Raw genomic sequence first — 26561 nt, 5'->3', positions numbered from 1 at the left:
GAAGTAAGCATTGTGGCAGCTTCCTTTCTTTTAATATTACACAATACTTTATGCCGTCAACAACAATTTTAAATGGCCAAAGCCTTCTGTTCACTGGAATCCGTTTGACGCATGTTTGGATTTGTCACAATCTCACACACATCTTTTCCTGTCTGTCTTTCATATATATGGCATGTTGTAGATTCAGATTTCATTTCAATTTAGTTTGTCTGATCATTTCAGAGACTGATATTATTTAATGATAGGGTATGTATTTTATACTCCCTTTAAAACACTTGTTTAAACTATTTTTGCATTTTTCTTCACAAATAGTGTATTGAAATATTGGTCTGACATAATTTGTCTCTATTTACATAAATTGAGGTGTTACTCCTTTGAGCCTTTTTCAAAGGATGAAATTCAATGTTTGCTGATAGGCCTTACCTGCAGTTAAGCCACAGGTCTTGATTGATCACTTAGATTTTTAAGGAATGCCTTACAACACACTGTATTGCCTATATTGTTAATTTGTTCTTAGAACAGTGTATTGTGGTAAAATATATAAAAAAAGCCATCCTCTATATTAGGAGGGATCAGGGTAATTATAGACCAATTTTTATCTTAAGTGTTACTTCTAAAAGGCTATAAAAAGTGGTTTATGTATCAATGAATTACATTAGTTTTAGGAAATCATATTCAATTGGACTTTTGTCTATTAATTAGCTAAGGAGTGAGTTGGATGCTAGGAAAGTTATGTGGAATTATTCTGAATGACCTACGAAAGGCATTAGATACTGTCAACCACATTCTGATACTTAAAATGTCGTCTCAAATGGGTTTGTGTCCATCAGCATTGAAATGGTTTGCTTCATATTTAAACCATAGAGTTCATAGCTATATGGGGTACACGTCAGCTCGGATGGTTACCCTTTAAGGATAGAGCCGTGCAACTACTACTCATTGTGGTACATAATATTTAATAAGCCCACTAAGACCACTTTAAGGGTTAGGGATTAGGGGAACTGATTGATAATAATCTAGGTATTCATTGTGTTGGTAGTATGATGTCACTTAAGTCACCTGGACTCCTGCATATCTACTATCTTTATGTTAGGGAACATAATGAAAATACAGTAAGTCTAGGGATTTATAGTGTCATCCTTGACATCTTTGTAGTGCGGCTCAATTCCCTTTTTTCCCTTTCATAATGTCGAAACCAAACATTTTATAGTTCTACTTCATATTTCCTCAATAACAATTGAATTATTTCTTCTTGTACCTTTCTTTCTTAGTGGATTAGCAGACTTTTCTTTATAATTTGTTTTTCTGTCTTTTGTATCATTTGTTTTTTTCTTTCTGTAGAACTGTAGTAATGTGTATGTAATATGCCTTGATGGGTAGTTAGAGGGGAGGGTATGACAATGAAAACAGCCCAGTGTGCGAATGTCAGCACTTCGGTTCAATAAAAAAAGAAGTTGTTATAACTTACCCCTTCCTGTTTATCTTGAAATAAGAATGAGAACTGATGTTGCTCATGACTTTGCCGGATGGATCAGTACTATAAGATTCTCTGATTCCCAAAATCATTCACACAACTGTTAGTCTCTCCAAACAACACATGGATGAAGTCCTTGCTGTAGTCTGCTGAAGACATTTCAAAGGAATGCTAACAATGCAGGTGACCTGTGCAGCTTTCATTCTCCTCATCCAAACACTCCAGTGTTTGGCTTCAGATGGTACAGTATTCCAACTTTTAATTTTAAGATTTTTGTAAGGTTTAAATGAAGTAACATTACAATACAGATATATCATGCGATGTACATGACATACCTATTTAGACTGTTGTGTCCTTTAACATGCATCACCTGTGTTACCCTATTTTTATAAATTTGCTACAGTTCAATATTGAAGTGATTGTAATTCTAACTAACTTTTGCATCTATATTTTGCACACATAGGATGATTGTGAGAATTTATTATCACTTATTAATAGAGCTGCAATGATTAGTCAATTAATCGATTAGTCAATCAACAGAAAGTTAACTGGCAACTATTATGATAATAGTTTTGAGTCATTTTTTTTAAATAAAAAAATGTCCAAATTCTCTGCTTCCAGCCTTTCAAATGTGAATATGTTCTAGTTCCTTTGGTCTTCTTTGATAATAATCTGACTAGCTTTGGGTTATGAACTGTTGGCCAGGACAAAAGAAAAAAAGTTGTGCCTTGGGCTACAGTTATCGACATTTTTCACCATTTTCTGACATTTTATAGACCAAACCCTACATATCAAATTTCTGTTTATTTTGTGAATAATTGTCAGTAATGTAAAATAAATCCAGCTGGACACAATTGAAACTATGAAACAATGAAAGATTGCACAAACAGTTGTTCAGAGGATTTTCTGATTTCTTCTGCATTCTGTCACAGTCAGAACTGTGTACTGATTTTTTTGACCAATCTTTCTTTACAGATACAACATTTCAACTTACTAACAAGGCCACTGGTTTTTGTTTGGTTAAAAAATATGACATGTGCATTGACACACGCTGGACAACTGGTGACCGACTTCTGGTTCCCTGGGTGGACAAGTGCCTGGGAGTCCAAGGGAAAAGTGTGGGAAGTGAAATAAGTCTCTACGAATGTGATGAAAAAAGTGATTTCCAAAAGTGGGAATGCAAGAATGAAACAGTGCTCGCTCTCAAAGGCCTAGAGCTTTACATCGAGCTCACTGCAGATAACACGGCAATTCTCACCAAAACCATTGGACCCAATACCCCCCTCACAATTTCAGGGACATCCAGCGGTGCTTGCACAAGAACATACAGAGGTAAAGCATAAAAACTCAATGTTTGTCCACACTAATTCAAAATCATTTTCATAGAATTTAAAGTATGAAACTGAAATGAGGAAAATTATTGTTTAAGAGATGATGTTTTAAAGGTGTAGAGTCAAATAATATTTTTTTACTTATAGTCTTGCTTTACCCAACAGGAGGGCAAACTGGTTAACAGCTACTCATGCACTGTAAATTACTGTACATGTGCTACATAATTTCTTTTTTTGACAAATTTATAGTGAAATTATGATTCAGATTTATATTTTTTCTTCTTTTTTGAAGGAAGTTCCTTGTGTATCCTAGAAAGCAGTGCTGTTGAAATGATAAAAGACTTATTTGTATTTAGACTTACATTTTAATGATTTTCAGTCATTATAAAAAAGTGAATTACTACAGTACAGATGTTTTCAAACCTATCAAGCTATTCTTTGGTTTGTTCATTTCTGCTTATTTTGGCCTTTCAGAACTTTACACCATTGGAGGAAATGCACATGGTGGACTCTGCATGTTTCCCTTTCTGTACAAAAACGAGTGGTACTCAGATTGCACCAAGGTTGATTTCTCAGAACTTTGGTGTGCAACTGAAACAAAATATGACCATGAACTCTGGGGCAAATGCCCAATTAATAGTGAGTACTGCCTGTAAGACCTATAGTTTTATTACACTTAACTTGAGGTTACATGGAGAAATGTTTACATTTTGAAATACATTTCCATACTTTTTTATGTATAATTTACAGCAAAATCAGACTGGCATAAACACCCAACAACAGGAGTGTCTTACCAGCTCAACACACATTCAGCACTGACTTGGCCCCAGGCTGAAGCCAGCTGCAAACAACAGGTTGCCTCCCTGCTCAGTATCACCGATCCTAATGAGCATGCTTATATCACAGGTAAGGTGCCACTGACTCTACTGAATGTTTTGATGAAGGGAGCATGTATCTGGGCTGAGCGGTGTTTGATGTTTAACCATCAAGGATTCTCATTATTCAGAATTTGAAAAAAAGTGATCCAGTAAAATTAACAGTTTAATCAACATCTAAAAATAAAAAGCTCAACTATTATGTTACCATGTTTGTGTCCTATGCCACACACACACATGTAGCACTACTAAGCCAAGCTGGCTTGGAACAGGGAAACAAGCTTTGGACTGGGCTGATCCTTGATCCAGAACATGGCTGGCAGTGGTCTGATGGAAGTCCTTACCGTTATCTGAATTGGGACTCAGGTATGTTTTCTCTCCTCTTTCATTCTGATAAAAACATTATCTACGATCTATGCCATCTGTCTTTCTCTTTCGTTTCTACCTCATCCACACCCAGCGACACTGCAGATATTTCTGGAGTCAGAAAATTTCTGACTGTTCAGCAGTTTAGACTTACTGTAAGATACAGTTACTGAATTTGCCAAAAGGACAGCACCCCTGCTGTTTGCAGTCAAATTTGATCATTATGACAAACAAATGACATCACATTTCAAACCACATGGTTGTAATTACACCACCTCCGTTTCCAATGAAACTTCCTGTATTGTAGTTTATTTTAGAGCTTCATAGTTTTGAGAAAAAAAAGTCTATTGTATCCACAATGTACTATGCCAACTCATTTTCAAGATCAGGATGACTCTGTTGTTCTGCAAGAAATCAGGAGGACCATAAAACAACTTACCTGATGAAGTCAGTCCAGCTCTTCATCAACTGATTCCAGTTTCTTCTTAACATTAATTTCCATAAACATCATTTTACAAATATTTTTTTTCAAAAAAAAAAATAAAAAAAATAATAATAATAATAATAATAATAATAATAATAAATAATAATAAATAATAAAATATATTTTATTTTCAAGTTTTACTGTATGTATTTATTCATTGGTGATTATGACATGCATGCACATACATACAACTCAAACTTGATTTAAGTCATGTTTCTTCTTTTTTTTACCACATCCTCTATTTCTACTAATATTCTTCTTTTCACTGTTGTTACCACTAACCTTTCTATATGTATTACAATTCTCATTCAGGCCTGCAGTGGTGCTGAATCTATGATGATGTCATTTGAAAGCATTATAATTTGATTAGGTTTACAACTGAAATTTGAGTGAATCTGAAGACTCAGACACTTTTGAGAACTGGGGCTGTTTACTAGACCAACATATGCATCATCAACTTTAGCCATCATCTTGTTTCAGGAAATCCACTTCCAAGTCCAGGACACAGCTGTGCAATTGCAAATGGTGATGTACAGTACTCCTGGCAAAGTTCACCGTGCAGCAAGAAACTGGGGTACATTTGCTACAGTAAAGGGGTCATGGCACGTCCTACCGAAGGTAAAGAAAAATATGTATTTCAGCGAAGCTGTCCTTTGGTTAATGTATGACTATACTGTCTTTGGATGACTGTAAGATTAAGTCCCTATGTTTGTTTATTCTTTTCATGATCAGCTGTTAAGACAGGATTTTGTTCAAGCCCTTGGATCCCTTACAACGGCCACTGTTTCCACCTCGATCGTACTAAGAAAAGTTGGTCTGATGCTCAGAGAGAGTGCCGCAAAGAAGGAGGGGACCTAGTGAGCATCAGCAATGTGGAGGACCAAAGCTTTGTCATCTCTCAACTTGGATACGGTATGTGACGACCATAAAAACAAAGTGTAGCTCAAAAGAATCAGTCTTTACAACAAACATAGATGTCCTTTAATTTATATGTGGTAGCAGGGTTTCCCTCATTAATTATAAAATATACACTTAGCTGGGCATTATCTAAATTTGAATTAACTTGTATGTGATATAGGTAAAATGCATGTCCAACTTCAGCCTAGTGTTTAATAGGTAGTGCCCCTCTTCTTGTGCTGTGGGTTTTTCCTTATGCATCCTCACATGCTAGTAATTGATTGAGCCCTTTACTTCTACTTTCCCGCACTTGTAAAAAATTGAGATAATGTTAGCAGAGGTGGTCCGTATATCAAGAAAGGTGGCCTGCCTTTGCTATCATCTGCTTAGGAAAACCCTGGATAGACTTTACTTTGTCTCTCCTTTCTGAAGCATGGTCAACACTTGTTTTTAATCATGTTGTGTTGTGAATTAAAGTATATTTTTTATTATATTTTTTTATGAAATATTATCCAAAGCATATCTTGATGTGAAGAAGTGCTATCATAGGTGTTTGTGACCCCAGACTCATTGAACAGCCTGGCAGCAGTACAGAGATATTCTCCATTCAAGAGCCTTGCCCTTGTTACTTATCAGAGAAGGCCAAAGTCAAGGGTTGAAGCCAACGGCTGTCACTCAATATGTGAATGCATTTCTGACCAACCACTCCTCTGCGGTTCCAAGCTATCATTAGCTGCTGGAAGACGACATTGTGGCTTACTTACAGCATTAGTCGAATCGAAGAGGTCAATTACTTCCATTCATGGAGGAGAAATCAATACATCAGTTGAGTGCGATCATGAGGATGCAGGTGAAGGGCTGGGCAGAGCACAACGGAGCTGGGAGAGGGAGGGGAGCTAGGAGCGGATTTGTTTTTTGCTCGTGGGTCTCATGCAAGTGCTAGCTTGATTTCCAGAACTTGCATATTTTAGGTTTGAGTAAGCAAAATACAGAAAGATTTTGTTTTCTGACCATGTCTGCAGCCTCCAATGATGAGCTTTGGATTGGGCTGAATGACAAGAAGACAGAGGGGCTCTTTGACTGGAGTGACCACTCTACTGTCAGCTTCACCACCTGGGAGTTTGGGAAACCATCTATCTCTACAGACCAAGAAGACTGTGTCCTCATAAGGGGAGAGGTAAGGAGCAGCCTGTGGGCATGATGGTGAAAATATTACCAGCTTGTAAAATAATCCACAATAATTTGTCCAGTGATGAAAACTACCCTGCTTTAGCCAGCCAAATTTGCCAGTGCATCTACAAGGCACAGTTTAATTCACAGTATGTACACTATTTTGCCAAAGTATATGGACACCACTGTTCATGTACTTTTGTGTACCTTTGGTGCGGGGGCTGTTTCAACAGGACAATGCCCCATGTACAAATAGATGGTTTTCCAAGTTTGGTGTGGAAGACCTTGACCGGCCTGCACAGAGCCCTGGCCTCATCTCCTAACATGAGTGCCCGATTTCTCTAATGCTCTCCTAGCTGAATGGGAGAAAATCCCTGCAGCCAGATTCCCAGTGGAAGGTGTTACGGCAACAGAGTAATGCCTTTGGTTTTGGATTTAGATGTTCTACAATTATATATGGGTACAATGATGGGTGTCCACATAGTTCTGGACAAACAGTGTTGGTTAAATTCAATTTACCTGTATAAATTGTGTAGAGTATATGATTGATTCTATGATAATACATTTTTACAGAATTCAGACTATTTATTTGACAACACACATTGTAATAAGTATATCTGTCCATACCCTGTCTCTTAATACAAAAACATTTCTAAAACAACGTCTTTGTTGCAGAATGGAAACTGGGCTGCCCGTGTGTGTGAGGAGAAACATGGCTTCATTTGTATGAAGACGAGTGCCTCTGAACCCTCTGGAGATGAAGTGGAGCAGAATGTAGGCTGCAAAACCGTGAGTGGTGTTTACCTTCTCTAATTCATTAAAACACATTTCTGTCTCTTGTTTAAAATGGCTTATTCACTTAAACTTGAAGTATTATCATACAGGGCTAGGTATTGTACCTCAATACTTTCTGCTAATTTGTGCCCATACAACTAAGTACAGTATCAATAGTCAAGTACTGAAAGTTGGCTCCAACTGTTTGATTACATTCCTATTCTTTCTTTTATACTAGATTTTTGGTAAAGTTGTTGAGTAAGTAAAATATTCATTTAAAAGAAATGAACATACGATCTGAACCAACTTCTCCATACCAACCCCAAACAGGCCTATAATTTAAAAGGGATGCAATGTAAACAAAAGCTTCCTTTCAATAAGACAAGATATTAAAGGATAGGTTCAAGTTTTTTCAAGCCTATCTCAATACAATACTGATGTGCCATTATCATATGTAGGAAAGGGGCTTGATCGCTGTAACAATTCCTACTCTACATACTGACCCTGAAGGTATTCCACCAGAATGCAAATACACTCTAAGAGATGGGGACCAAAATCTACTGCCCTCATTGTGTACAAAGTACACAAAGTACATATGAAGCTAATATGAAGACTGAGGAGTCTTAGTAGCCAAAACGAGTCAGTATCTTTCAAAGTAAAAGTCTATTTAGTACAGAATACTTTCTTTTTGTTTCCCTGGAAGGAAGTTCCTTGGCGAGCTCTGGTGGAGGGATTATACATATAAAAATCACTTTGACATGATTTCTGACTAAAAATTTTCAACAAAGAGACAGTCAAGCCACTTACTTAAGTCTTTGGATTGAGAAGCAGGAAGGTTCTGTTATTCACAATTTAGGGTCATGAAAACGCACCATGTGAACAGGTTTCATTGCAAAACAACTTACATGCTGGAAAGTGACAGACATCTCAAAGCTGTCAAATACTCAACCTAATGACTTTTTTCAAATTGTTTTTACTAACCAGGGGTGGAAAAGACATGGCTCATACTGCTACTTTGTAGGGACAGAGACAAAGACATTTGATGAAGCTAAAGATGACTGCAAGAGTTCAGACTCTTACTTGGCTGATGTTTCAAATGGGTAAGAACATTTTATTTAATATTCTGAGCATGCTATATGTAAGAAAACTACACTAAACTTGACGTAATTGGATTTACAAAAACAATGAATACACTTTTATTACTGTACATTACTCACTGATCTGAGAAATCCTATGATCCTACTTGTGTAAATATTTCCAGGGTGGATAATGCATTCCTTGTCAGCTTGGTGGGGTTGAGACCAGAGAAACATTTCTGGCTGGGGCTCTCAAACCAGAAAAACATTGATGTATTTGTGTGGACCAACACAGACTCAGTGAGATTTACTCACTGGAATGCTGAAATGCCAGGTACTGAGAAATTTTAACTCCATCTGTAAGATGTGTCAGAAAGTAACAACTGACATTTCACAATTTGTCCCTCTACTATGCAAGGTCACCAACATGGCTGTGTTGCCATGAAAACTGGGATTTTTGCCGGACTGTGGGATGTGTTGCCCTGCACCAACAAGGAGAAATACATCTGCAAACACCTGGCAGAGGGGGCAGTTACAACCCGTGCCCCGCCAACTGTTCTCCCTCCCCAGTGTGCAGATGGCTGGTCTCGAGTGGCATCAAGAAACTACTGCTATAAGGTACAGCCACATGAAAAAGATCCGACACAGCTAACCTTGGGAAATCTTGCAATCACTGGTAATCACTTGATGAAAAAAAAGTCCATGGACGAAGTTTTATGTCAAGCCCTCTCACACACTGGAGTAGAAAACAGACCTAAAACAAAACAAAACACAACCACAGTTGCAGCAACACACCTAAATCTAAAAACATTAGTCAGTGTTTCCCTTATATCAGCGTTCACATTGTACATAATAATCATGACGAAAGCAAACCACACACACTCTCTCCACTTCGAGCAGCTGACTGGATCTAGTAGTGAGCAAATGGGAACAGCTTTTTTTGACTCAGCATAAGAAATAATATCAAAAACACTTTAAACACTTTAAACAAAACTAAGTTTAAGACTGCTGATTGGAAATCATTTTAAATAAATGCAGCTCAGCATCTCTTAGTTTCTATGCGACCATTCATATTTTGAAGATGAATACATTTTTCCTGATGAAATTAATGGATTAATTTCTGGACTGGATTACTTTATAGTAAGTGTTATCTGCTGGGTGTTAACAGTTGAATTCATTTTTAAAAGGGAGAGAAATTTGTAAATATACCTTCTCACATCTTCTCCACATCCACTAACAAACACCAGCAGAGGAAAAACGTGACATGCGATCTTCATGTGCGATGAAACTCTCTCTCTCACTGAATGTTATGAACACCTGTAAGCTAGCCTCACTTCAGTGGACTGACAGCTAACTACAGTAGGGATGCCGCCCGAAATCCGGTTCTGAATTGGAAGTGGAACTTTTTCTTTCTTTCTTTCTTCTTTTTTTAAATTAACCAAGACAGAATAATAGGATAATCTTTTCGCCACATTGCTCGGCCAAGCACACTCCATGCATTGACTGAACGTTGTGTTGATGTGTACGTGTGTGCGAACAATCACATGTGATGACAGACAGAGATCATATCACCAGGTTAAAACCAGGCGTAGGTGCTGACAGTTCGAAGGGACTGTAGCTGCCCTGTGTTGATTTCCCTTTGATTTACCCATTTCATCTAGTATTTTTAACACTGGCCTGACACTGATTTGGATAGTTCAATATAAATAAAACGTTCAATAGACATAGACATTATTTAAGTTTTTTATACCAAACATAATGTAAATTGTGGTATTCTGGAAATGATAAGTTTTAGTGTAATTACAATTAATAATTTAAGTGATATATGTGCACACATACCAATCATAGGTCAAAACATTGCTAAATTTGGCTGAATTGTAAAAGCCAGAAGTGATACTAAATGAAGAACCAATCTGGCTCACTAAAAAGAGTGGGAATTCCCAACACTATGTGGTGAATGAGGTGAAATGAAAGATAACATTTTACTCAAGTTGACAACAACTATACTCGTTACTGTTAGTGCAATAAAACCTTTGTGAGTAAAAAGCCAGTAAGAGTACTTTATCAAACCACCTGTTCAACAATTGTAAATCATTTCTAATCCTGTTCTTAAGTTATTCTTTTTTAAAATAATATATTTTTAAAAAGCAATTCTTAAGTAATGAAAAAGAGTTGATAAGAGTATTGATAAAGAACCGGACCAATAAGGAGTATCGATAAGAGTAGTAGTATCAATAAAATCCCTAAAGATCACTTTAGCATAGAAAGTAGCTGGATCTTGACAGACAGGAGCCTGGTTCTCTGTGGTGTGGTTATTCTGTCCCTGTTTGACCAGTAGAAATCTCCTTCCTTGTGGCTAAACAAAATGAAATTACTAATGAAGGCAGGAACACTGCTCTGTGTTCACAGTGTCCTCTGAACACTAATCAACGCTAACCACGGTAATGGAAATGGTTGACTGTATTGATATCAGCATGTTTCACCACGATATGTAGTTAAAACAGTATACCAGCACATCTCTACATGTGACATGTAAAGTGTACATGATTATTTAGCTATGGTGACACTGAGAATTTGAGTACACTGTTTAGACATGTATACATGCTTATGCTATTAGTCATGCACAAAACACTGAAAACTACTGTAAAAGGTATAAATACAGTACACTATGCAAAGACACAAAAGACATTGTATGTTGGCATTCATTTACATGTTGCTTTAACAGGGATTAATGATTAAAGAAAAGATTTGTGAGCCTGAAAAGTCATCCAAGGGGAAATGTGTACAATGTACTGAATTAAGTAGTATATAAATTTAAAACTGTTGTATGCCTGACATCAGGCATGGTGCCTGAGAACTTTAAGCACTGTTTTAATAATGCATTGGGTATAGTGCCACCGTCACACTTTTAATCTTGAACTTTTTCCCTTATGTTTAAAGTTGTTTACAGCGTCTTCTTTAAGAAGGACCTGGTATGAGGCCAGAGATTACTGCAGGGCCATCGGAGGAGACCTGCTCAGCATCCACAGAGCTGATGAGATGCAATGGAAAAATCGGTACAGTATGACCTACAAACAGGATGAGATGCTGTAAATTCTTCCTGTTTGTCAGAATTAATACAAGGTTGTAAGCCTGATCACTGGCAGAAAGTCTTGTTAGTGTACAGTACATTAACAGTACAAAAAAATAGGCAAATGTTTTCTCTTAAAACATGTACACAGATTGAATATTAAAACCTTAATTTGTGCATTATAGCTATACAGTCTGGATTGGACTTAACGCCCCTGACCCAATCACTGGTTACGTATGGAGCGATGGATCCCCTGTGAGTTAACAGTTTTCTCTTTTTACAGTGATTGAGCAAGTCAGTTTTAGTTAATGCAACTCAATGGAATGATAATAAATCCATTAGTCATTGCATGCTATTGTGGTTTGCTTTTTTTACAGGTAAACTTTCAACACTGGGAGGATGGAGAACCAAACAATAAAAATAGCGTGGAATCTTGTGCTGAAATGTATTCATGGTATAGGAGCGGTTTTTGGAATGATGTGCACTGTGAGAAGATAAATGGATTTCTGTGTCAGATCCGTGCAGGTAAAAAACTGGTCTCAGTCTAAATCTTTTGTCTTTTTTTGTTTGGCAAGATTTCAAAGAAAAGCATGTAACCTTTGCTGAAGTGAGCAAACTCATTTTTTTTCAACAATATCATCTTCACATTTATATGGGTGTACACATTTTCAACTCGGATCCACAACCACCCCAGTGCTCCATTCAGTGTTCTGAGTGTAATTATCTTCTGTCTATGTCCTTACAGGAGTGACTCCAGCAACTCCACCCTCTCCTGCTCCTGGTAAGTGGGCCATTGTGTTGTTTTTTTCTCTTCACATCATACAGATATAATTTTCTAAATTACATGTATCGCATTCTCTTTTGAGAAAAAAATCGGTACCCATACGGGGGGAAAAAAATCATATTTTATATGTTTTGGTTTCATTACAACACCCCATGTTTGTTTATATTTCAGTAACAGTGCCACTGGTTTCTCTGTTTACATTTACAATTGTTTTGCATATAGTTTATCAGATAAATTCTTAAGCTGTATTAGCATAAAGCAGTAGCCATCACCGTTCTGTCATTGGCTGACAGTGACACTGACTAACAACCAAACAACAGCCTGAAACACAAAACAAAAAGCCTCAGACTTTGAACTTTCCAGCCAATGTCTACTTTTTATCTACAAGCATCTTGCATTGCACCTGGTCTTACTGAATGAGCTACTAAGCAACCTTTCAATTTTACAAATTTTATGTCCGTGTGAAAAGATGAATTATGTGATTTCAGTTGGACTTGAATATCTAAATTGTATTTCATTATTCTTTCTTTTAAATCAAATGTCATTATGTTAAAAAAAAGCCTTTCAACTTTACCTTTGTTTTTATATTCCATCCTTCTTTAACATTTACTGTTTCTATTTCATGATCACTTTAATTTAAGATGGCTCTCTCTAAAGCATATGATCAGTTTACTCAAGTTATAAAAAAGCCATGAGGATAGTTTTAAGTTTAGTTGCCCAGGCTTATAGCATTGAAACTGACAAGATAAAAATCAATACTAATGTGTCCTTTTAGCAACAGTGTTTAAGTATAAGGACCTTGTAACATTTAGCTGTTATTTCTCTGTGGAGTGGACCTCATTTGATTTATTTTTAGAGTTGCACACTTGCTGCATCTCTTTGAATTAAAACAGCCATCACACTCCATACAGAAAGCGACTGAAATCTACTGACGATTTATCACATCTTTGCAGATGTTAATAGGACCTCAGATGGGTGGCTTGAATGGAACGGGAATCAGTATTATTTTAATACATTATCAAATGCCATGGAAGACGCTCGTCACTTCTGCCAACAGAGGCATGGTGACTTGGTAACTATCAACAGTGAAGAGGAAAGACTCTTTTTGTGGAAACAGGTAAGCAGTTACATTTATACTACATTACTTGTATTGTTTAACACAATTGCATTTAACTACAGTACAGCACAAACTGAAATATAAGTACTGCTCTGGTTTTACCCATCTTTATGTGTAGATCCATAAGTCCAGACATGAAACTAATTTCTGGATAGGCCTGACAGTGGAGCTTGATGGAACGTTCCAGTGAGTATGAATTATATACAGAAAAAATATACAGAAAAATACTAGAGCGGATTTCTGTTAAGTCTAAGGATCTGTGAAAATATTTTCTCAGTCTTGTCTTTTTTTCTTCTTTTTTTTTTCTATTACAATATTACCACTGAAGAATTTCCATTTCTATCATCACTTTATTTATGCGTAAATTTTAGTTTATTCTATATCATGAGATCTAAGTGCCTTTGGCTGTTATAGCATTAATTTTTTTGGAGTTACTCAGTGCTTCCAGTTTGCATGTCTTCATTATCAACTTTACTTGAGAATGACAGCTGAAATTGAAACTGACAAAAAAATTAAAAAATCACCTCGTGGAAATGAAAATCAGATGTGTCACAGATAGATGTGTATTTCATCAAGGATCTGATGGAAAATGCTTTTATTCTGCACAGTACAGACTAATGGCAGCGTTACTGGTCAAAACATAAAATTGTTCCTTATTTTGTTTCACTATCTAGCCAATTTGTAATTTGTTTTTGAGATTTGAACCTTGAAGCAGAACAAACATGATACCTTTCAGCCTTTATATTTAAATTACTAGTAGTCATTACACCAGTAATATTTTCACAATGAGTTGTTTTTGTGACATAATTTCAATTGATTGGCTTGTGCTACATTTAGGTGGATGGATGGTTCTCAAGCGTTGTTTCAAAGGTGGGAAGAAGGTCAGCCTAATTTCAAGAATTATGATGAGAACTGTGCCATCATGACTTATTATAGTGGTGAGTAAACTAAAATATGATTTATCCTCACTAACATACAGTACCAGTCACAAGTTTGGACACACTTTCTCATTCAAGGCAACTGGAAACTTTTGACTGTTACTGACTGTACATGCAAATGAAAATTTTAACAAAGCATTAACCCAATATTAAATGTTAATAAAAAAAATACAAGTTGTAGCCTAGTTGCTGAAATGTTGATTTTAATATCCTGGATTGATTCACAGGATTCTGGCATGATTATAATTGTGGGCATGACTTCGCTTCCATTTGTAAACGTACTGGCTCACATCCTGCCAACACCACTATGGCACCCCCAGAGCCTCTCAAAGGTGGCTGTCCACCCCAATGGAAAAAATTTCACTCTAAGGTAATCTTATATTAACCTTCACAAACAGGTTGTGATGAAGGGATGGGAATAAAACAGACTAAACAGAATTAAATTCTCCATGCTTGCAATGTCTTCTAAATATTGATCTTTTAGAGTATAATTTGAAACGTATGTACATTTCTACTTGTATGTACTAACTAGGACAATGTTTGGGTTGCTGTATTTGGTATATTTTCAGGAGTTGCTAATCAACTTATCATGTCTCACCACTAGTGTTACAACATCATTAACAGTCAGAAAGTCACATGGGATGGAGCGAGGAAACAATGCCAAGAAATAGGTGGAAATTTGGTTTCTATTTCCTCAAGACATGTGGAAGGTTTGTTTCACAATTTTCCAGTAAGATTAAGATTATGGTTGCGTGGTAATTTATTTAAAGTATGGCAGAACCCTGAGATGGCAGCTGACAAAAGCATTGGTGGCTATGCCTATATTGGATACTTTTTATTTATGTTGCATTTCTTTTGTACGTGAGATGACTAATTTAAATAGGAGGCTTGTGATGGTTTAAAGGCCGGAAATTCCATGATTATTATCTCCTCTGATGTGTTTTCATATTACAAAATGTTAAATTGGGGAAAGAAAGCTTTAAAACGCTCAAGTTAAGTGACTAATGTTGTCAAAAGCTCTGCTAGTGGCCTGTAGAGGTGCTGCTCACCAAACCAGACTAATCTGGTTTGAATGAGCCAAATACGTGACCAATCAACACTGCCATCCATTGCCAGAGCTCTGTGCTCTTACTGATGGGGTTAGCTGTGAATGTCACTGATTTTTGTTGTCAATCAAGACCTGAAAAAACAGTCTATAATGTAACTCCAAGAGTACAGGAAAAACAAAGAGCCACTGAAACAGCACAAACTTTCATGCAAAGATCTGAACCTTAAATCACTGTTATCTGTTTAATCTTCAGTGTTTTTGATGACTCAAATGGCTGACACACCCACTACAGACCTTTGGATTGGACTTCATAATTTATATGGTGGTGAATTTTACTGGACTGATGGGCAACCACGGCCGTATTTCAACTTTGCTTTTAGAGTAAGTGGAAACAATCAGAATTATATTTAATAATGTGAAGCGAGCTGATTGTGTGTAGCACTCCTGATAATTTGTGTGTGTATAAAAATGTGAAACTTTCTTTCTCCATTGTGTGTTTCTCCATGTTAGAGACGCCACCGGATCTACCATCTAAGGAGGAAATGGATTGCGGTAACATGTTCAAACTTTACCTTTACATGATCACCTTATGGGCTATATATGGAGTAGGCACAATCTATATTCACTACTGTGAGCATTTAAATGCACTTGTACTGTTTATATCCACATTTTTATTTACTAATTAAAACTTTGAATCTCTGGGTTTACACTGCAGATTATTGAACATTTTGGAGATACTAGGATTGTCTTTAATGGAGAAAAGGTAAGAAATTTAATTGTAAAGTGCAATTCCACTTATTTTAAGATAAATGTACTGATATTAGGGTTATATTACTGCCTTAGTCAACAGAGGAGGCATTCATTAGCTGACCGCCTCTTGGTAGACAAATGCATTTTTTGTTGATAACGTTTTTCATGATCTTTTTATGGTGGAGTAGACCAAGGGAATCAGTCAGCAGATGTTGCTGGAAAATTACAGTCACATCTCTGGCATCATAACATTCACACATTTGTTATGGTCTTTAATAGACAGTAGATTTTAAACGATCCTTCCACATGAGGTAAGTTGTGATTAGATTCTGATAATACTCAGTTGCCAGGCTTTTAACCAGAGTAAACAGGTTGTAAACTGCCATGTTAAAGCTCATCCACTACTGTATGTTACAACAAGTACAAACACACAATGCATTTTTTACCAGTTCAAAAGTTGCTGTGCAGCAGGCCCTAAAATTGAACATCAAGACTCTTTTTTTACTCTATGGGATAATAATAGACTTTCAGTAAACAAGAATATCTTGTTATTGCTACTAGAAGTATGCTGTATAATGCTCCATGGATCCTGACAAAGTTTTCTCTTTTCTTCATTATTCTCTCTCTGTGCTTCCCCAGTGTGTTGTGATCAATACCAGTCCTGTGCTTGGTATTGGGAAATGGATACCAAAGTCCTGCAATGACACCAATGGATTTGTCTGTCATCGAAATGTTGGTAAGCCCATCTTCTGACCTTTCTCTATGATACACTCTCTATGGTCTAAAATATTTTTAGTAGGCAAGAACTGGCATATTTTGTATAAGTATTTATTTTGTGTTTCTTAATGTACAGTAGTAAGTCATTTGGTTGTATATCAAAGTTATTTGAAATCCCTTATCAATTCCTATTTCCTAATCAACTGCTCTACCAGCTGAGCTGTAGCATCTTCCAGTGTGTGAGTCTAATTAGCCAAAGACAATACACCTGTGTGAGCTGGATAGTCTTGTTGAAACAGAAGGCTGTATTGAACCAACAAAATTCAACAGCACCTGGTCAGACTCTTTCTCTTTGCTTGCTCTCCAAAATATAATTTAATATACATTACCCATGGCATAAAAAAATAAAAATCAACAAATATCTGAGCTTCAGCATAGTATTTTTTGACTTCTTTTTAATCTAGTGAATTTTCAGTATTGTAATCAATATTTCCCAATGATCAAAACTGTGATTCAGTCAGCATTTCAAAATTAAAAATTCAAGACATGTTGTAATTTAAACATAGGTCTCTTCAAACACAAAGGTTTCACCGTGAGACTCACACAATTGACACAGATCTCACACCACACATGCCTTTTCTCATGCTAACTTTTCGTCTTAGCTTCCTCTGATGTAAAATTTGTGATTTTCAAGCGAAGGAACAGCAGTTTTTTTTTGTTTTGTTTTTCCAAGTTCAGACGGGCTGAGGTGCAGAGTGTAACAATTGTGAACAATTGTCTGTGAACACACCAATTATCATCACTTTGAACTGAAATGTGTAACAACAAATCATTGAGATGCATGTTCCGGTGGAGCTGATAATTTATTCAGACATTACTTCTATTTGGATAGATCTGAGAGACTAAAGTGACGGGAACAACTTGAGGAGCATACAACTTTCTTATCCTATATTTTGAAGAAAAATGTGTGTAATATCTGGAGTGTAGTGGGTCAATTTACAACAAATAATGCTGATTTTATTATTAACAAAAAAATAAGTACTACTAAAATACATGGCAGGGTCTGTGGAAGGGGACTCACTCCCTATGTAGATATAAAGGGCTCATTCTAAGGTAACAAAAACACAACAATTCTTATTTTCAAGTGATTATACACTGATGAAAACATACTCATGAATATTATATTCCATTTTTGCCAAGTCTGTTCTGCTGGATGCAGCTAAATTCTACACAGTGGACCTTTAAGCATCTATACCACAGAGCTCTTGACCTCAAATTTTTGTTTCTTATCAATTTTCTCACCTCAAACAGACAAAGCTTTGCCAGACTCCCCTGACTCAACAACTTCTCCTGACTACGTCAAAATGGTTAATGATTCCATCAAGGTTGTTAGTCAAAAAATGACCTGGGGTGAAGCCAAGGAGCACTGTGAAGGAGATGGAGCCAAACTTGCTAACTTGAAAAATGAGTGGATCCAGACCTATGCTGAGCTGATGGCATTGAATCTCCAAGCTCCTCTGTGGATTGGACTGAACAAAAACGAGGTAACAGGGTTGAGAGCCTCTCAAGCAGCACATAGCAAAATAACACGACAAACCCCTTTTTTTAACTACTGACTACTGTAAAAATTCAAACCAAAAATGCTCTTTACTACTGGCCACAATGACTTGTTCCATGGAAGCTTTTTACCTTAAAATATGTTACTGTAATTATGAAAACACATGACAAGTAGCATAAAACTGTCATGAAACAGCATTGATATACATACTGATATAATTAGACCCATAGGTGCCAACTATTACAGTAGAAAATCTCACAACATTTTAGCAGCGTTGCCAAGAAACTGATTACAAATTAAAGGAACACAGTGATGAGATTTTCTTTTCAAGATAAGAGTCTACAGCCATGCTAGCAGCTTTGCCAGGCTTTCCTTAGGAACAGTTGACACATCACAATGACACTGTTAACATTGTGATGTTTAGCAGGAATAATCATCTCGGGACAGGCATACAAATTAGCTTAGGCTATACATGCTCTGGTATGTGGCATTAATTCATGCTATACTTGTCCCTAGACAAATAAACACTTCACACAAGTTGAAGGATTACCAAAATTATTACAATTCACCCTGAAGTGAATGTCTAAATGTCTTTGCAACATCTAATGGTTGTATAATAAGGCTGAATGTAATTTGACCACTCTTTGCTTCCAGACCAATGGGTATTTCAGATATATTGATGGCTGGCCCATGAGCTTTACTCAGTGGGGTAGCGGAGAACCAAGCAGTGACCGACCATGTGTGTACATTGATGTGGATGGAAAATGGAAGACAGCTTACTGCAATCAGACCATGAACAGTGTTTGCATGAAGTCTACAGGTACAACCAGTACAAGGCTTTAAATAAATTAATATAATTCATCCTAAATGCCAATATGTTTCAACATTACGTTTTTATCTTGTAAACATTGGAATACATCCAATCTATTTCTGTTTGGAACACTGATTTACACATTAATTACAAGTTAATGTTACTTACTGTTCAGAAAATGTAATTTATATAGATTGTACGCTTTTACTGTTATATGTTTTTACTATTGTATTCTTTTAAATGTGACAGTTTTCTCTTATAAAAAAATTATCAAATACTGCAAGTGCCTATTTCAATGCACTGGATTTGAAAGTATGAAATGATGCAACTAGTTGATCCCAGTGTGATTACTGTCTCTTGTTAACAGATGTGCCACCAACGGAGTCCAGTGCTTTTCCAGGAGTTTGCCCCGAAAACCCGATATCACTGCACACAGACCAGAATCGTGTCTGGCTACCATTTAAAGGTTATTGTTATATATTTTTCGCAGAAGAAAAAGAGTGGGCAGATGCAGCTCATAGCTGTGTAACACATGGTAAGTTCTTTCTGTGGATGGTCTAAGATATTTTTACTATACCAATAAGTGTGAACCTTTCACTAAAGCCCACTGTTTTGTTTTATGAAGGTGGATCACTAGCCAGCATTGAAGATCCATCTGAGCAAATATTTATTCAAAGCAATGTGAAAGTGTTTGAAGACAGCTTCACCACTTTCTGGATTGGCCTGTTCAAAACTCACAAAGGTGCGGTCACATTGTCTGCTCTCACATGCAAAGAAATATTCAGCTACACTTTGTTGAACATAAAAACCACAATTTGGAATAAAGTTATTATACATTACATTACTGTGGCTTATTTATCTAAAAAATACCATAAACCAAACAAACAGAGGTAAAGGGTATAAAAAAAGCCAGTGAAGAAAAACATATAAATGTGAGGTTATTTTGGAAAACAATGCAATAGTTTTAATTTATTATACTACATATATATTATAGAAAGTTGCAATAATCAGACAAACACAATTCTATTCGTCTCCAGGAGAGTGGTTATGGTTGGACAAAACAATTATGGACTACACTAACTGGGGTGAAGGTGAACCTGGTGATCAAAGCTATGGAAGGATTAGTACTTCCGATGGGACATGGAAGCAAAGCAGTTCACGTTTTCCTAAACCCTACATCTGCAAAACACCCAAAGGTAAATTAATCATACTTCTGTGAACTTGATTTGAACCGTGACAATGTTTCTATTATAAGAGGAATGTGTAACGCCAAGATTAGACTACACAATATTTGCATGAAGCAAATAAGTTAAGATCCCAGGGACAGACTTCACTATTCCAATTGACAGCACTAACAATGGCTCTGTCTTTTTACCTGTCAGCTGGTAGTATGAGGGTGAGTGTCTAGATTAACTTGGTATGAAACAGGTTCACTAAAATTAACATAATTCCTCTTGACTTCGCCATGTTTGCAGTTAACAAAAGTGCTTCGTGCTTCTATTTGCCAACATCACACAACATTGTGGAAGTTGTCAAACTAGGCAAGAGAAGGAAAAATAATCAGTCATGCTATTCTTTTTGTCTGGACATCATGAGGCTTCCCAGATGCTGTGTCTATTGACTTCCACAATGACACACTGTATAGGAACAATCAAGCAATTGTCATGCCCGTTGCTCATTTTTGTTCTTGTCTGTCAGGTCGGGCCATGATTGGGGTAATGTCGTACAGTCTGACTTTGGTGTACAATTGTACACTTTACAAAAAGTTTGTTATTTGAACACATTTTCCTTCTTTTTCTCTAGTATTACTACAAAAACCATCACAAGCACCTGGTAAGTAACACCTCTTTGTCTTTTTTATTTGACTCAAAATCATGACTAAATTCTTTTGCTTGAACATCTTCTACTTTTCAATCTGTGCAGTAGTTGCGGTTGATCACCATCACCGTGGCTACATAGCTTCGGCCATTGTGCTGGTCACTGCTGGGATTGCATTGGCGACAGTCATCGCCGTCTTCCTCTCCAAGAAGTCGGGTCGTCGCTTACCCATCCTTGACAGATTAACTGCATTTGACAACCCACTCTTCTTCAACAATGTGCAGTCCCAGCCTGATCTGGTGGACACCAATCAACTGGTGGAGAATGCAGAGGAAGCGAACCCTGATCCTATTGTAACTGATTAATAAAATAGCAGAATCTAATGAGTAACATACTCTATCAAGGGCTCATGGTCACTGTCTTTCTCATTTGCATGGCCAGTGATTCCACAGTCTGTTCTAAAATGGGAGGGGCTTCAAGAGAGATGGCAATGAGTGGTTTTAATAGCCAAAGCAATTGTGTGTGAAATCCTGTTTGATCATAAATTTTGTAATGACTAAGAAGAAACTAATTGATCGAATATGTTGGGATTTTTTCTTTACACCTTGTTTCTTTACTTTATTATGACTGTTAAGATAATGCGGTGTATTTTTATATTAGCTATAGATTGAATGCTGAGTAAAGCTAAGAGTTGTGATGTATGTATGTATGCATGCATATTAAACAATACAATATATATAATGGACATTATAATGATTACTCAATTTCATCCTGCTTAGAGTTAGATGATGCTTAGCTTTGTCCAGCTGGAAATTCTGGTGGCTCCTACTATATGCCTTGCTCATAAAAACAATGTTTAAGAGAAATGACCTACAGTTTTAGTAACTGATAGTAACTGATTGATAGTAGTTTTCCATTCACTATCTTTCAATTTTGAGTAGCTTTTGTACCGCTACCCTACGAAAGTTGAAGCTCCAAACTGTAGTTGGAAGACCTCTGGTTTTAAGGTACTGGCTCATATAGTAGCTCGAAATATTTTTCTCATTGTCAACAAATCTCCAAACCAACAGTGCATTAGTCCATCTTGCAATACTTTACAAATTTGCTGACATATTTGTGACACTTACACCCATTTGCTTCTGCTGACGACATAAATCTTAACAGGTCACAAATACATAGAGTAACTAGAGTAAATAGCGCATTTGTTGGGGACAATTTCAGCCCTGTATTGATACACATTTTGTATTCTAGTGAGTTTTTAAGGCAGCCAGCAAGAGGTGAGTTAGACTCAAAATAAACTACAGCAACCATACTCATTGTAATGTAACCAAGTGCAACATAGTGGCACATTGATGTGTTTCTGAACAACAACAGAGGTCTATGGCACAGATGAATAAGCCATATCAGGAGTTGGATAGCATACATTTATTGTTGATTTAGTTGTTTTCATGGGATTTGTTGTCAATAAGATAAAAGCAGAATATCATAAGCCTTATTCTTTAACTAGTAAGAACAGTATTTCCATTAAAAACACAGAGCAAAACAGCAGGTTAGTAAGTAAAAAATGATGCTGTTGTTGTACGGCTGGAAAATGTGGAAATGTACATGAGACTGACTGGCTTTACCATATGAGCGCTCCAAAAGTTATTAGAAAAAGCTGTTACAGTTTATCCTGTAGGGAACATGAATGTCTGTAGCAAACAACAACCAACCTACTGACCGACATGTAGTATGACTAAAAACACAGTAATACAATAGTCAATAACAAATCAGTGATATTTCAAAACCTTTCTTAACTCATTCTACCTAAAGTCTCTGATAGCTGAGGAGGGATGAGTTAAACTCCACAAAAAAAGTCATCAAGACAAATGAGTTTCTCTTCCCAAATTGATCATGCCCCAAAAGTGAAAAATGCAATAAATTGTGACAGTAAGAGAGTCCAGTAGCAACTGAACTGGCTGTCTGCTTCAGACCTTAGATCATGGTTAATACTAGATTCATGCTAGACACTTTAAGACGTATTTGGAAGAGAACCAAACTTTCTTTAGAGGATATGTTTTGGCAAAATAGTGCTGAGACACGCAGAATAATTTAACGACTTCCATCTAACAATAACCAGGCGCTCTATTCGAAATTTGACGTTGCCCAATTGCCTTTGTCTACTAAGCAATTTGTACTGACAGATTTCACCTGTTGACTGTTTGACCTCTTACTCACCAACAGCTCACTTCTCAGATTCACTAAGCTCCACTTCCTCTTTGAACATGAAGTTCTTTTAAAAACAGCTACATCAATTTTGTTGGGGTGGGGGGAAAAAATCCATTCTAAGATGCATCCCGTTGCAGACGTGGACAATTATGCATTGATTCACAAATGTCAAAAATAGTATTTCTATATGTTAGTCAATAACATGATGCTGATGGAACAAAAAAGGCGGAACTCAACTGCGAGGGCAGTGCCACACCCAGACAGTCTACAGTGAGCACATCTTCACAAAAGGCAGCGGTTGCAAGCACACACACACACACACCTCCCAGTAACTTTCTAGGTGACATTATTTCTGCAGCACATGCACTCGCTTTTTCATCACACCATAATCTGCTCCTCTCATTACCGTTACGGGTTTGGCTGCAATAATAATTATGAATACAGTACTATGAAAAGTCACGTTTAACAATCTGCAACATACGGACAATATAACTTATTAATTAATTACATAACATTAGGCTTCCTCACTTGAGGAACCAGCCAGCTGGAGTGAGGAGGTGGAACGAGAGGGATAAAATTGATGTTGTGTTGCTGTCAATTTGCACTCTCTTGCGATGACATTACACATTTGTCGGTCATGATCATCACTGCTTGATATTTGGGTGAAGGTAGGGGGAATGAATCTGGCGCTATGATTGGTCAAACTCTTCTTTTGCTTTCTGACAGACTAGACTTGAGTACTGCACGTGCACGTTTGAACTCACAGTATGACTAACAGGCGTTACCAGCTTTTTGTGTAGTTTAGAGTGACAAATCGTACCAGCATACTTTGATGTCAAAATGCGTACCTGCTGCGCAAAATGCTTACAGGTTGGCAGTTCTGCACTGACATCAAGGCTTGGCTTTGACTGTCAGAGTAACCCAGAGCACCTGGAAGAAACCCACACATGCACAGAGAGACTAGGGGCTTCACATTCCTGCTGCTGCAAAGTAAACACAGTTTTTATCCAATTTTTTTCTGGCTCTAGTCCATTCTTTGCATCTGCACCTGTTTGGTTATTTCCGGTCTCCAAATTAATGTGTTTGCATTGAAGTGGGATGAGAGGTGCAGTTGAGGCTGTGTAAGCTGATTAGGGGGAGCAGTGCAATTTTGTTGCTCATTTTGGCACAGAATTGCATTTTTGTTTCCAACCACCTGTTATTGCAAACAGAGGCAGGGGAATTTTGGTGGCCTTAGTTCACAGAGGCGCACATAGACCTCTACAAAATCACAAAACACCTTTCACTTCAGTTTTCTATTTGATACACATTTGTTTTCATCTCCTACAGATCAATATGTGCATCATTTTTTCAGTACATTTTTTAACGTGACTGAGGAGGATTCTTACAAATATTATCATTAACCACATGAGTGTAATCTGTTGACCCAAAGTTCTGAAGAAACGTCAATGATGATTTCCAGTTTGATGACTAAGTTTCCCAGAACTTAAAAATGGAAGCTTATGAAAATGAAAGAAAGCAGGTTCCAGGAAAATCATCTCCCTTCCTCCTTCTCTTGGTCTCGCTCGCTCTCCAATTACATACTGTAATTAGTGTGTGTTAATTTTGCTGTACATGTGTTAAGACAAAGTCAGTAACAACAGTTACAGTATTTTTAGTCAACTGTGAATACAGGCATTTATATACATTTACAAGTGAATTTCACGCTTCAGAGACACAAGCCAGTCTGGCAAAAATAGACCTGTGTGTAAAAGATAGCAAAGTGACCTGGTGGACACACACATGCTAGAATGGCAGCAGATCACCTCTGGCAGCCACTGCCGGTTGTGGACTAGGGCTGTGCAATATGACGTTATATATCGTGTGACGAGAGAAAAATGTCCATTGTTTCATGTTTTGCTCTATCGTTTATATCATTGTGACGCAAATTACACTTTTTACGGCAATATTTTTCATCATTTGGAGTCTGTCCATCTTTTGCGCGGATCACATTGAAAAATTACTCTTCTTGGCTTTTTACTCACAAAGCTTTTATTGCACTTACAGTAACATAACGAGTTTAGTTGTTGTCAACTCTCCACCGCTGTCTGTCTCCTCTGCTGCACTGCACACGCAGAGGACTCAGCCCTGCAGCGGTGAGAAAGAGCAGAGAAGCAGCGCGACGGCGACTATAAATGATAGCAAAACGCAGTAGAGATTGTCTTTATTTGTGTTATTTAACCATATTTATATGCACTCTTTTAATTTCAGCTCAGTGTGAGAGAGCATCTGCAGAGTTTTGCTGTCATTTATGGTCGCGCTACTCTCCTCTGCTCTATAGCCCCTTAGCCCCTATTCAGACCATCAGGTGGTGAGGAGTACATCCGCAGTGTTGAGCAGAGGTGTGTGTGGGTGTGGGCGTGTTTGTGCTTTTGAACGTGACCACTGTGAAACAATCAGAAAAAAACGTTTTATTGATCTGATTCTCCGTCTCTTCATTCACTCTCTAGCTCACACGACCACAGCTGCTCTCTCTCTCTTTTTCTTGTCTTTTTTTAAAATGAGTTGGGAAGCTGACAGAAAAGTCTAACTTAACTTTTAATGTTATTAAACAAGGAGAAATGTCCTTCCCTCGTCCTAATAACATCTTTGTACTCACTCATGGCAGAGTTTACAGCTTTGATCTGTCTGATCTCCATCACGCCTCTGAATCTGAAACACCTGCATGCTACATAAAAGCACACAGGTAGGTGGCTTTATGCCAGCCGGGGGAGGAAGGGACCAACTTTTTATTCATTTGATTGTGCTATATCGGGATAGTTATCATTATCGGGATATGAAATGACCTGTATCGGGATATGAGATTTTGGTCATGTCGCCCAGCCCTATTGTGGACATTGCCAGTTGTGTGAGGGCGCAGCACGGTCAAGGGAAATAAATAAATTATTAAAGTAAATAAATTAAAAACATATTGATACATGTAGATTGCTTGTAAAGAGTTTTTAACCACAACTGTACAGCCGAGTTTTGTGTAATGTAACAACTGGAAGATGAAACAAGACATACCATGAAATACACTGAACAGAAATTTCAGTTTCTGTAAATCAATTCTTGAGAAGTTCGAACATTCCCATACAGAAACATAAAAAATAACAGACAGTCAGCATTATGATAGCTTCCCTGTTATGGATATTGCACAATATTTTACCTAGTGGTGTTGAAATTGACAAAACTTTCAAACGGCCAACCACAATGTCCTCTAAAATCTGTGCCAACCGCAATTTGTATCACATCTGCTTCTCTGTCTTTACATATG

At 37.1% G+C, this 26561-nt stretch overlaps 1 protein-coding gene across 1 annotated transcript; it reads left to right on the top strand.

Annotated features, from left to right (window-relative positions):
* The first annotated feature begins 1491 nt into the window (after nt 1-1491).
* LOC137194407 (macrophage mannose receptor 1-like) lies at nt 1492-21457 on the top strand. Its single transcript, XM_067606282.1, has 32 exons — nt 1492-1715; nt 2450-2806; nt 3280-3444; nt 3556-3711; nt 3924-4046; nt 5011-5148; nt 5263-5442; nt 6450-6604; nt 7273-7386; nt 8356-8471; nt 8633-8781; nt 8866-9065; nt 11388-11503; nt 11703-11772; nt 11895-12042; nt 12263-12298; nt 13255-13418; nt 13537-13604; nt 14256-14356; nt 14584-14726; nt 14961-15066; nt 15658-15785; nt 15915-15956; nt 16120-16167; nt 16794-16890; nt 18183-18415; nt 19084-19249; nt 19608-19775; nt 19866-19982; nt 20278-20436; nt 21044-21073; nt 21164-21457. The coding sequence occupies exons 1-32, from the start codon at nt 1643-1645 to the stop codon at nt 21421-21423; spliced, it is 4326 nt and encodes a 1441-aa protein (XP_067462383.1). The 5' UTR covers nt 1492-1642; the 3' UTR covers nt 21424-21457.
* The last annotated feature ends 5104 nt before the right edge of the window (nt 21458-26561 follow it).

Source organism: Thunnus thynnus, chromosome 12 (genome assembly GCF_963924715.1).
Source record: "Thunnus thynnus chromosome 12, fThuThy2.1, whole genome shotgun sequence".
In the NCBI taxonomy this organism is placed as follows: domain Eukaryota; kingdom Metazoa; phylum Chordata; class Actinopteri; order Scombriformes; family Scombridae; genus Thunnus; species Thunnus thynnus.
Note: the sequence above shows the minus strand (reverse complement) of the source record. Positions and strands in the feature narration are given on the sequence as shown.

What these genes read in the sequence shown, in the direction of transcription:
- LOC137194407 (XM_067606282.1), top strand. Translation starts at nt 1,643, where the DNA reads ATGCTAACAATGCAGGTGACCTGTGCAGCTTTCATTCTCCTCATCCAA. An exon ending in CATCATGACTTATTATAGTG is followed by an intron (nt 14,357 to 14,583) that starts GTGAGTAAACTA and finishes ATTGATTCACAG; the next exon opens with GATTCTGGCATGATTATAAT. An exon ending in TCATAGCTGTGTAACACATG is followed by an intron (nt 19,776 to 19,865) that starts GTAAGTTCTTTC and finishes TGTTTTATGAAG; the next exon opens with GTGGATCACTAGCCAGCATT.